This window comes from Ischnura elegans, chromosome 3, assembly GCF_921293095.1.
Source record: "Ischnura elegans chromosome 3, ioIscEleg1.1, whole genome shotgun sequence".
NCBI lineage: Eukaryota > Metazoa > Arthropoda > Insecta > Odonata > Coenagrionidae > Ischnura > Ischnura elegans.
In genome coordinates, this window is record NC_060248.1 from 129,243,600 (window position 1) to 129,256,649 (window position 13,050).

The 13,050-nt window shown below is 35.1% G+C and overlaps 1 protein-coding gene across 1 annotated transcript in view; it reads right to left on the bottom strand.

Annotated features, from left to right (window-relative positions):
• LOC124156558 (guanine nucleotide-binding protein G(s) subunit alpha) overlaps positions 1–13,050 on the bottom strand; it is a 135,105-nt gene that overhangs the window by 42,977 nt on the left and 79,078 nt on the right. Inside the window, exon 3 of the mRNA XM_046531178.1 lies at positions 11,350–11,404. Within this exon, the coding sequence (XP_046387134.1) occupies positions 11,350–11,404 (55 nt within the window). The remainder of the gene's footprint in view (positions 1–11,349; positions 11,405–13,050) is intronic.

The window sequence follows — 13,050 nt, forward strand, 5'->3', positions numbered from 1 at the left end:
CGACAAAAGCGATAGTGATACGTATCATTTAATTTAGTTGGTTTTCATATACTGTTTTTCATGAGGACATTTTTATTTCCATAAGATTTATTTGATATCAAGTAAGAAATTTTCTGTTCCTATCCATGAGCATTTCATTATTATCATCCATGTTATTATACCCATTATTAGAAACCATGAGCATTAAATTTTTCCATTCCCATAGTTATATTGAAGTTGGGGCTTCGACAATGATGATTCGTTACACGCTATTTCGCACGCAGGGGGGGGGGGGGATATATAAACCGGATATATTTTTGGACCAATTATAGCTCTGGAAGCTACGGTCCATTTCACGGCTACATCATTTCAATTGTTACCATATTATACAGAGTTAAGTAATAAAAGCACGTAATAATTATAGAAAAACTGGTCAATTAAGCGGAGAAATTGCCAAAACTTTGAGGCCCAGGAGATTCCAAGCACTGTATTTCATACCTGTTAAATTTATGCTATGGAATACAAAAGTGGAGATGTTTTCCGCAGGTCACTCAAAGAATACACAATTGTTCAGCAAGGTCTAGAGTACCTTCAACAGATTGCTACCAAATATTAGGCGAGTTTTCCGGAAGAATTCAAATTTCAGCAAACAACAGACTATGTGCTTCCAAACTTCACCGGCTTTGGATTTTTGACGAAATTGGTATTAACAAAATACATACTTAAGCCCTGGTTACACGGTACATGAGAATGTACAAGAAAATGTGAGAATGTCTGAATCTCAGAATGAACGCGAAAATGCACCGTGTAACCACGCAAAATGTAAGAATGTATGAATTTCTGAACGCCTGCTCTAATTTCATTCAGACAATCATACAATTTGAACTCAGAGTCACCTGGTGGCAGAATACGAAAACGACACATTCATTTCATCTGGCTTGTATAGGCGACTTCTTTGTTTACGTACGGCCCCGATAGTTATTTCGATTTGATATGATCTTGCTTGACTTGGATATCTGACTGATTGGATATAGGTAGCGAAAGAATGGAACACAAGAAAAGGGGATGGGTAAAATGAAGGATCAGATGGAAAGGCGCTGAATGTATGAACCGCGAGAATTGTCCAAGATTGAGATCCAAATGATCGTTAAAAGGTCATAAAAAGCATGTGATAGGCAAAGAAATAAGATTCAAGTACTATTTACGCTGTATTTACTCAAGTTCCTGTTTTTGAATCGAGACCGACTGCAAAGCGAGTCGAAATTTTAGGTGTTACGTTGACATACAGCGGACGTTATGGGCATCGCAGTAATAAATATTGAATTTACCTTGCCAAAAGCCTCATATTTTTTTCTCGTATATTCCTGCAGCGTGCGCCGATTCACAGGAGGATGGAGAGAAATCACGACACATTCGCTTTCAAATCTAAAATTCAACTGCCTTTATTATGTCCTGTTTATTATATCACAAGGCTTAAGGGCACGAGAAATTTTGAAAATGTGCTTTTATTATGGAACACTACTATCCAACAAAATTTTAACGATATCGGCGAAAGACACTTTGAGAATATTCCTTGTTAGGGGCTCCTTGTGACGAGAGGCCGGCCGCCCATTACATTCCTTATTTTTCACCGTGGTTTAATCGTAATCAGTATTTATTCTCGTAAACATCCACTTTCCTTATAATTTGATCCTACAATGGGTAGAATGATAGGTGCATTTTTAGAGTTGTTTACAAAGTGAAATAAGTAACTTGATAAAATCCTGCGGTAACCCTGATTTAAGAGTGTACTTACGTTGAGGATATCCCGTTGACAATATAGATAATGTATTTGACTCCATTCTGTGAATCATCAACCACTCATTACTCTTATTTTTGTCCCTTCGAACACAAGCAAAAAACTTCTCCGGCGAATAAATAGAGGTACTAGACGTTGGGGCACTTTATATGGTTTTATGGGATACACTATTTACATGGTTTTCACACGTTTTTCTATTGAAGGTCCATGCTACAATATACTTACTGCATAAAGCAAATGATGTAGGTGTGTAACGTAGATCACAATCTGTAATCAACTTATTTTAATTTAATCTTTCCAAAGCCCCCCAAACAATCGCCTTTATTTATTTCAACAACGCCTTGGCAACCCATTATATTCACAATCCGAAGTTTGACATTAAAGCAGCAATTATATTCGCCAAATTTGCGTTTGAGTCCCTAAATAGACCGTTTTTCTATCCACTTCCTCAGTCTGTCATCAGTGGATTCCAGGCCGTGATGTAACGCGCGCACGCTCCGTCACGTGTTTTCAAACAGTCGAAGAAGATTATTTTTAAAGACTCATATCTCAGCTATAAAACATTATTCATCCGCGAAATTTTCGGCAAGTATATTTGAGGTAAGGATCTTATTATTCTAGTACTTTTAAAAAAGTTTGCATGTTCCCCATTGGTTTATATTTGAAGTTGAAATAATTTGTTGCGCATTAAAAAATGTACGAAAAAATGTCCGAAAAAATGTACCGTGTAACCACCCATTCGTGGATCTTGTCCATGAGAATGTACAAGAATCTGTTCAGAAAACCATTCAGAAAAATGTACAGATTCTTGTACATTCTAATGTACCGTGTAACCAGGCCTTTAGAACTACTTTTCCGGTTACTATTGCGTAGGTTGTTTAGGTTGGCGTCAACACCACAGCAACGTACGCGGCAGTAACAGGAAACGAAAAAGTTCAACGCACACCGCGGAAATCTCCGTTTTTACATACTCAGATGTTCTAAGTTAGGTTCCTGTGAGCTCACATTTTCATGAAAATCGAGCTATCGGATGGGATTCTAATTAAGGATAGCAAAGTAACAAATTCCTAGGTCTACGGCAAGGCAGCTATTACCACCTAATTATCATACCAGCCTGAAACATGCAACTTTTTGCTATATTCCCTGAAAAAGCTTTCACTTCTCCTGTTTATATAAACGAGATCATTACAAAAATAACTCTAAACTCTAGCGCTATTTTTATTTTATTTCCGTTCAACAAACATCAATCGGATTTAACAATTTATGGACACATTTCTAACCAAGGACTTTTGATTTTCCCGGCTACTGCGCAAACCACTTTAGCTTAGAAACTATCCAGTTTCCTGATTTCTTACGACAACTGCACCAATTCTTGGTTTTGTGAGTAAAATTAATGTTTCCACGTCCAGTGACTCTTCATCTGCTGTAAATTTTGTATAAAGGTTAGGATGAAAATTAAAATTCCACAGGATTTGTAACTGGAAAAGGAGATATCAACTTATAAGCTTCACAGACTTCATAAAAACGTCCATAGCTGTTTCTTCCGGGAAATGCCGCTTCCAATTCAATTTCACCCCGAAGATACAATGGATATTGACAAAAGGATCTGAAAAAATATAAATATATGCTCCTTTTTTGACTTCCGTGGATAATTTATTTTGAGCAGTTCCCATGAAGTATTTTTTGCGTCAAAATATGCTTTAAGGTAGTTAGAACGCCTCGGTAAAAGTAACAATTTGATAAAAATTTGGTCAAATGTTCCCTGAAAGACGCACTTTCAATGATCAAAAGAAAAAAGGGTTCCCAAGAGCTGTTTTTGAAATATCTGACGGTAATATTAGGATAGTTTATCATGGGCTCTTATCGAGAAATACGTCTTATTCGAGCTAGCGTAGCTGCTTGTAACAATATGTTGATGAGACGGCATTCATTAAAGGCAATATTTTGTATCGAATCTAAATATGTATAGGAAAGTATAAGTTCATGATGCAATAAGAAAGATACTTGCTAAAAACTGCCTGAAACTTGCAAAATGGTCGCCGGGATCACTTGTACCAACATCGAAAAACGAAATCCATTAAACCGACTACGCCTACATTACGCAAATATATTTGGTTTTTATTTAGTTTTAGTTTTCCGACTTTCATATTCGTCAATCCGGGTCCAACATATATTTTGTTTATATATAAAAATATATTTATTTCGGATTTACCACTTAGATTGTGAATATTTAGACAAGGTGTGTTTAGACATGGAACAACTATTGCTCGCTCTGCAAACCACACATGCAAACAGGCTGTGACACTAACAAATTCAGATATGAAGACATTCAGTTCTCAAAATCTGACTTCATTGTGTGCTTCCGAAAAACCTGGTGCATTTCTAAAATCAATGCCGTGTTTTTAGAAGAAAATGATATTAGTGTCTCGTTTATGCATCCACATGGTCCATTGAATTGTTCCACATGGACCAAAGTAGAAGACTTATGTGAAGTGCCATTGAAAAATACTCTGTGCAAATTGCGACTCATTCACCGTTTCCAGCCAGTAGCAGTGGGTGTTTGCACACATTGGATGCCATGGAAGTAAACAAGATTGAACTTGCTTTCACTCAATAGATGTAACCAATCATTCAGATATGAATTTTTCTCTGTTATGAATGCTAAGTAGAAAGTTTTTTGCCCCCTTGAAGGTATGCAATCTTGGTGTAAAAGACTCGAAAACATGCGTAACTTTGACATGCCTTAAAACAAAAAGTATAAAAATACTACCTTCTTTATTGTTTTAATTGAAAGCAGAACATTTAAAGTACCCACTAAGAAATTTTGAATTAAATACAAGGTGGCCTTTTTTAGTAATAAATTGTTAAATGACGACTAATTTTTATTGTTTAAACAAGTCCTATTTGTTTATTATTGCTTCAAATGACTTGCATGTTAAGCCAGAATGTGCATAAATGAATTCTCATCAAAATAAAACACTAACCACTGCTTTACGGGCCATGGTTCCTTAGTAATCAGCATTTATGAGATTTTTCTTTTTTTACTCTAAGGCCTGACTTTGCAATGTTCAAAGGATGGTAACTTTATAACGATTCAGTTCTGAGCTGACAATGAGATAAAGTGATCATTATTAATCACACGGATACTGCTTTCATATATATAACTTTCAGAGAAATCCGTGATGGTCACCTGGCATTTTGCACTATCTGCCTGATTTAAGATGAAATGGCCCGGAAGTCATGCTTCCTTTGAAAGGTTTTTTTTAATGCAATGAGCATAATGGTTAATTACTCGGAAAGAAGCCATTCTACAGCGACCCAAGTCAAACGCATTACTTAGAAATCTACACTCGTTAAGATTCCCACCCTAAAAAAGGGAGCTTTACAATTCAACTGTTCGAGCAATTCGGACGTCGTACAATTTTTTCTTGACGGCGCAATTTTCTAGTTTCATTGCTTGCTTTGAACTCCTATTGAATGATAGTTTAAACGTTCGAAAAGAATACTTCTAGCGGGCGATACTCGAGGACCAACGGTAAGCAACTGTAAATAGCGACGTCTACATGGCAGTATTAATCCCAAAGGAACACCGTCCGAAGACGGGGAATGAGACAACAAGAGACCAACGCCAAAGGTATGGCAGTATAACGAACCATGTAATTAATAACTACCATATGTTAGTAACACTAAAATTATAAGCTCTTTCACTGCAAAGTGAGAGAAAGTTGCAGGGCATAAACAGGAGCTTATAAACAATACACTAAACCTCGGAAAAGTGCAATATAATTCATCAGTGTCTAAATTCAGACCTCTAAAACAGAATATATAAGAATAGAATAGTTACTTTGAACATATTTCATACAGTTTTATACAAACGCAAACCAATTTCTAAAACAGTATTTCAGCTTTAAAGAAACCGCGTGGAATTGGATTTAATATTTCCTATAAGAGATTTCTTTCCTTCTGTAAGATATTATTTGAGTATCACGGAAGTACAATTCCATTACTGATTGTTTAAACAACAAGAAAGCTTCTTAGTTTAATAATTTTAGCTACGTAGTTTAAAAGAACGGCAGTTTACCATTCTAGACTTTTTAGAATATAAGATCAGAGAATAATTCCAAAAATTTATAATGACAGAAACACAGGTTGGAGCTTTTTGAATCGACTGGAACAAATGCTGTACATAACAAGGTGAACAGATATCGATAAATTACAATGTTTCAATTTTTTAACTCTCGTCTAGTATGCCTTTTCGAGTAACTCGAATAGGCATGCTAGACGGCGAAATCCACAGACGCGTTAATTGAAATAAGCCATAAAAGAATGTAATACACAAAGGCTTACACAAATAATTCATCTAGAGAATATGGAGTCAAGAATTCCTTTGGAGCAAAAAATCGATGAATTTAGAATAATTACAGAAAAAAATTGCAAATTAGGTAGTTTTGCCAGGAGATACACACGCAAAAAAAAATATGTTTAAGTATTTTTTTAATGAATTTTATATACATGTTAGGCCAAAGTTTCGGAAATTTATTTTTCCATTTTCAAATCTAAAATGAAAATGTGATAAAATTAAGTGACGTAAAAATTTACAAGGTTAAATTATACCAAATATTAAATTAGAGTTCAATTAAACAAAAAAATAAGTGTTACAGTCCATAAGTTTTTTTTCTGTTAATGTACTGTGAAATTGATATTTATTTAACTTCTAGCTGACCCAGCGAACGTCGTACCGCCTCATTATCAATCAACAGTTTAGTTACACTATTTATAAATCAAGAGAGGCTGTATTGATTTTAATAATTTTTGACTTAATGTAATAAATTAAGAAAAAATTCAACGAAACTACAAAAATTAGCCTTATAATGACTTGTTAGAAACTAATTTATTTTTTCAGTCTACATGGAGTTCATTTCACGAGGATTTATTTCAATGAATTTTCTAATTTATGTCTTAACTTTTTATTTTCAAGTCTTAACTTTTTATTTTGAAACATTGTTAAATTATGAAAAAATTGTCGTTTTATGGAGTCAAAGTTTTATGCATTCAGTTGTCGGCCTATTCGCGTTTTTAACCGTAAAAAAAAGTTTTTGGGTCCAAGTCTTGCCCCGTCTAGCCCCATGGTTGACTGACTCAATATCTCGAGAAAATAGCCCCTAGAAGCAGCATTAGTATGTCATGACTTGTGGCACGCTAGATGTAACTCGGTACGGAAAATTGCACGGCGTAAACCTGCAACAGTGCCCGATGCGTTAACATGCCCCGGTCTACCCTACACATTCGGCTTTATTCACTTGAGTCAAGTACCTTCTGATATTCAACAGTTTTTGTTTTGTTGCCAGGCGGAATAACAAATAAAGCGGATGGTTAACCAACACGTGAACATGCAACATATATTTGACCATGAGAAAAGCATGGCGTTTCTCGATTCAGTGCACAAACACTCACTTTGTGGCTTGATAATCGTCATCGCGAATTCAACACGACTTGAAAATTGGTTTGAAATCGGCATATCGGTTAGGATCATGCGAATCCTTGGAATGAGAATTTCCTCATCTTTGAATTTTCTAATGAGTATAGTCACGTGAATCACATTGATTACCACTTTTTTTATCAACAAACGCGTTCCATTGCATAGTTTTGGTTGGTTTGGGTTTCGAAGCATCGTGAACACCAAACCTATCTTCAGCTGTAAATTATGCCGTTGGAAGCCATGCACATCTGAGGACTTCAAAAATTCATATGGCTAGTTGGTAACTTCGTCTTTATTTGTTATACAGTCAATAGATTTGAATTAATGCAGAGTACAAACTATTTGATCCTGATTTACCAAGTTTCAGTCATCCTCATCTTCGTTCGTAGCCGCCGAAATTGCTCGCTCAATCAACCATTTGTGCTTTTGGTGTTTATCAACCATGTTCGTAAACACTTTGTTGACGAGCTCATCATTCGATGATACGAAATTGCAAAACTTCCGAGGAAATGAAATCAATCCGCTCGATTCGTCGACAGGTACATTCGATGTACACTGCCAATGCTGTTAACCAACAATTACTAGAAAATTTTTAATTAAATGATTTTAATAATATTTTTAATATTTTTTAACTATTGAAATGTTTTAGATATTGTTAAGAAGCTCAGTCATCAAATTGGTTTAAACAAAACAAATCATCTAGTGTTGACCAACTTGATAGCTTTTGCCGTGTTACCAACTCCTAAAAAAACAACCCCGAGATCAAGATCAATTTTTTGCGCGAATTTTTACAACTTGTAATATTTATTCTGTTATCCGGGGTTGAGACGAATACAAAAAACCAAATATCATTAAAATCGGTACAGCCGTTCTCGAGTTATAAATGGTGTAACTAACACGATTTTCGACTTTCTTTTACATATATAGATTTATCCCTTCAATGATATGGTGAGGCATTACTAAAACCTCGTACATTATCACTAAATAAGTACAGTATCACTAAATTTTATCACATTTCGTTAAAGCCTTGAAAATGGAAAAATGCATAACTCAAAAGTTGGGATAACGTATTGATTAAATAGAAAAAGGGACCTAAATTCCAAGAAAAAAATCTACACAGCAAAATTTTACGGAAGGGAACAAATCCGGAGTTCATATTTTTAGTGTTACAAAGAAATGAATATTATTTTTTCAGTTGAATATTTGTAATATTCCTAAGTAATAGTATATTTTATTTGTCAAAAGAAGACAAATTCCATCTTAGAATTTTCCGCACCAGATTGTTTCGCATTGATAAGGGTGTGGACCCTCATGATAACCTTAACAAGAAGACGGAACAACCTTATAGGCCACATCTTGAGACATGATGGCCTGATGAAGACAATCGTCGAGGGACAAGTGGAAGGCAAGAACGGAAAAGGAAGACCTCGAGCAAAATATATGGAACAAGTAAAGAAGGATGTGAAAGAGAAGAAATACGTAGGTGTGAAAAGATTAGCTGATAGGAGAACTGAGTGGAGAGCTGCGTCAAACCAATCCTTAGATTGTTGACCAGTGATGAAGGGTGTGGAAGGAAAATCACAAATCAGGGAAGATGATAAATTTAGATAGGACATTGTAAAAAATTCCTAAGAAATTAACTCGAGGGGTAACTTAAAAGAATTTAAATTTAAAAATATTTGGAAAGGTAACACTGGCCCCTTTACCCCTAGCCCTTATTTGCCTATAGTTCCCCTTTGTGTAATCAGTTTCACGTCGATTCCGCAGAGGAGAGGGAAAATCTTCACACGGAAAGCTGCACTTTTTCCGCTAAATAAGCGGAAATAATTTAAAGATCGGCTCTTAATCGGATCGGCTGAAAAAAATGGCCGGGAGAAGGGGCGGAAAATTTCAATGGAGGAAAATATGCAAGTTACTTCATAAACTCCAGTCTTTGTTGCAACTGTGATGATACTGCTCACGATGCATCAGCTAACTTCTCTTCTTTTAAACAAATCCGTCTTTATGCGTCTGTCGCCCATATTAATATTATGAATATCCAGCTTGAAGTCAAGAGTTACGCACCCCTTGGCCTGCATTCTCGCACTTGCGGAATTTACATCCATTAATTCTGCGAGAAAAGTCGTTTGAAAATTGCCAACCATATACTTTGGCGGTGAATTATGAAATATCATGGAAGTTAGATCCGTGGTACTAAGGCCCACCAAACTTCATCATAAATTATTGCGGTCGCAATCACGGAATTCAAATCGGCACAGGAATTTGAGAATTCGCACTATAGCAGAGGTGAAATGAGCGTTTGGACCTTCATTAGAATGCGCTTTCTGGAATCATAAAACTGCCAAAGGGAGAAATATCAATACAAGGAATTCTTCTTAATTCTAGAAATATCCGAGCACGAAAAGAGGAGTAACCCTACTATACCGGGGTACTTCAAAAAGTACATCAAGGATGAAATGTAGGTCAAAGTCTGGACCCAGAAAAATCTCAAAATCGTGATTACTCATTGTCAGATATAATAAATGTTTCAAGGAATAAATTATTTTTAAATAAAGTTGTTAAGGAAAATTTTATAATTGGAGTATGAAGGCATAATTCATGAACATATTACGGTCAGACACTGGCTGAAATCAAATTGAGTAGTCGCTGTGGACTATATTTATAGGAATTTTTCAATTCCGCTATTGAGTACGAGATTTGCAATAGAGAAAAAGTTACTCTCGAGTATGCACTACTACGCGTTCAATCCGTGCGATTCGTTGATTGAAAAAAATAATACCCGTTGAGATATATGAGTGCGTAGACGAACTGATTTTCCAGATTTATTCCCTATGCAAACGACCAAGTTGTAACATGAAACGATTATGAAGATACAGAATGTATAATTAAAAAACTAACGGAAGATTAACAAAGGTGGGGTCGGGATATAATTATCAACAGAACAAAATACATGTGATTGGGAGGAATGCAGCAGTAACTTATTCTAGGAGGACAAGAAATATGACTGTAAAGAGCATAATTACTTAGAGATGATAATTGCAGACTACAAAACGATGGAGGCAGCTATTATGTGTTATAAACTAAAGTAGCAATAGTATTTTTAATAGCTTATTATGGGCCCAGCAAATAAAAACTGGATATAAGAGGGGATACACAAGTAATAGAATAGTGAAGATCATCGTAACCTACGACTGTGAAGTAAGGCCACAAACGGAAAAATAAGAAAAACTACTGTTGAAAACGGAAATCGACTTGTGGCGAAGATCAGCATGCAAATCGGAAAAAAATAAAGTACTTATAAGATATCAAAGGATGGGGAAAAATGAATAAAGTGAAAAAAATTGAATAAATTAAAACAAAGCAACTGAAATGATACGGGCACAGGTTACAAATGGGAAATGAAAGACTTCCGAAATAAATTTTGCAGTGAAACCCAAAAGGAAGACGACGGTTAAGAGGGCCAACGTAAGACTGGATTATTGGGAAAGAGAAAGAAATGAGTGAAAGGGGATTAGAAGAAGAGCTGCGGAAGAATGGGGAGGCATGGAGATTGGGAATCGGAAGATCTGGAACGTCATAAACCGAGCATGATGAAAGTTTGTGCGAGGAAAACAGGATTGGGCATATTGATCATTGGACACCCTAAGTGACCATTTGTCTTGTTTCTCGCTATAAGTTCCCCATTGGGCCTCGGAGACGGCAACTCTCATGGAAAACAAGCAAATAAAAGCGCAAGTCAATTCAAGGGCTGATATTAAATTTATAATTCACAACGCTACCATTAAAATTGGTGGGAAGAAAATGATGGACTCATCCACACCGATATCTTCGGTGCCAATAATTTTTCTGTCGGCGTTATCGTTCTGACTTCACCGACTCTTTTTTCTTACGATGAAATACCACCCACACCGAATTTTATAGCTAGTTGTAGTTTCAATTAGAGTCTCAAAACATGAAAAATTAAGAAAAATCATGGGATGGATAAATGATTTCTTTATAATCGGTAAGCATTTCATTGTTTTTTTTAACCATCTAAAGTTGTTGACCGTATTAAATGGCTAATTAATACTAAAAATCCAAAAAATATACTCACCAAAATGGCATCCCTAATATTCTTCTTGATGTCCTCGATTTTTTGCCTTTTCTCTCTGCAAATAAAAGAAGAGAAAATGGTGTTGATCAATGCGGAAAAATACCATTATCATAGTTACGCATAAATTGTAAAAGACATTTAAAGGCTGTCCAACTCCGGGCGACAGAGCTCTAGGTAATTTGTACACAAAACAAACATAGAGGTGGGTCAAACATTACATTTCATTGTGGATCAAATCTTAAAAAAAGCCCTTAAATCATTGAAATTAAAGAATAAATGAGAAAAACAAGTCTTTTCTTGAAATTACAAATTCGTAAATGAGGCCTGATTTCATACTGGTACAAAAGAGAAATCAAAGGACGAATGGTCTGACAAATATGAAAAATCTCGTATGGAATGTAAAATGATTGATGAATAAACTAAATTAAGGGTTGGATTTTGAGATTTAGGTTTTCAACACCTATCCACAAAATTTTTAAATAATTTTTCCAAATCCAAAGATTCAATTTTCAAAAAAACTTTTTTTGAAAATAAAGCCTGATATAGCGAGAAGAAAACTTCACTTAAAACATAAAAACTTCAAAAGAGAGCACGAAATACGTAAATACCATACAAGGATTATCACTTTCCTTTCATGACGTAAAAAATCACTATAAATTGCTTGTAATGGGGCTTTGATTTCACTGAGAAATGCAGAATAACTTTCGACAAACGGTAAAATTAGTGACATAAAAATAACGAATTTATTTACTTAATGCTCTCGGGACAACCTTATCGGTATATTTTTAAACCAACTTTGGAAGTATTGTACTTTAGAGCTGTTTCGATCTGCATACAAATTTTCATAACGTTTTTGTAATTATAAAGTACAGTAAACTGATTTTAGATGGTGTACAAAGTGCTATTGTTAGGTATATATTTCTTTTTTCAGCTGATGAGAAATTGTAAATACTCACTGATGGCAGAAGGATCATCAACCGAGAGTACTAACTTCATGTGTTACGTCCTCCTTGCCGATTTCGGCTGTCGATGTTTGAGCGGAATTTTTAGCATTGTTTTTTTTTAAGATTGCATTTCATAATTGTCAAATTTCATACTGAAACTTGAAAGTTAAAGGCCAACAATAATTTTCCTTGCCCCAGGTTTGCTCATTTTATAACTACGTTTCCTGGGAATCTTCAGCCCAGTCAGTACAGGGAGTACACCATTTCTAGTGGCTGTATACTTGACTTTGTTTAAAAGATGTTTTTTGTACGTAGGACCCAATTTGTTGCCCCAGTCATGTTTTATTTCCAAGTCTTTAAAAAAGTTTTTGCAAAATGTACATTCTTGGCTTCTCACTAAAGAAAGTGTAGAACAAATATTGTTATAAAATATTGATGCAAATGAATTATAAATACTAGTTTAGTTGTTTTTTTCATGTACGCACTTAAGGTTTGTTAGTATAGATTATCAAGGTACCAAAAAATGAGCTACACTATATGTAAAGCATAAATATTATTATTTTGGCTGGTAGCCTCAAACAGGTTATCCTTCGCGGCTACCTAAAATTACTCAATTTTGTTATTGCCATGTAATTTGTGTGTGGAGTAATAAAATTATTTATTATTATTATACTTTGCGTCCCCTGTTAAAATGAAATTGCTGTTGGCATTGTAAGGCAAAGTGCTCTTAGCTCATTGCAATTTAATTACATACTCT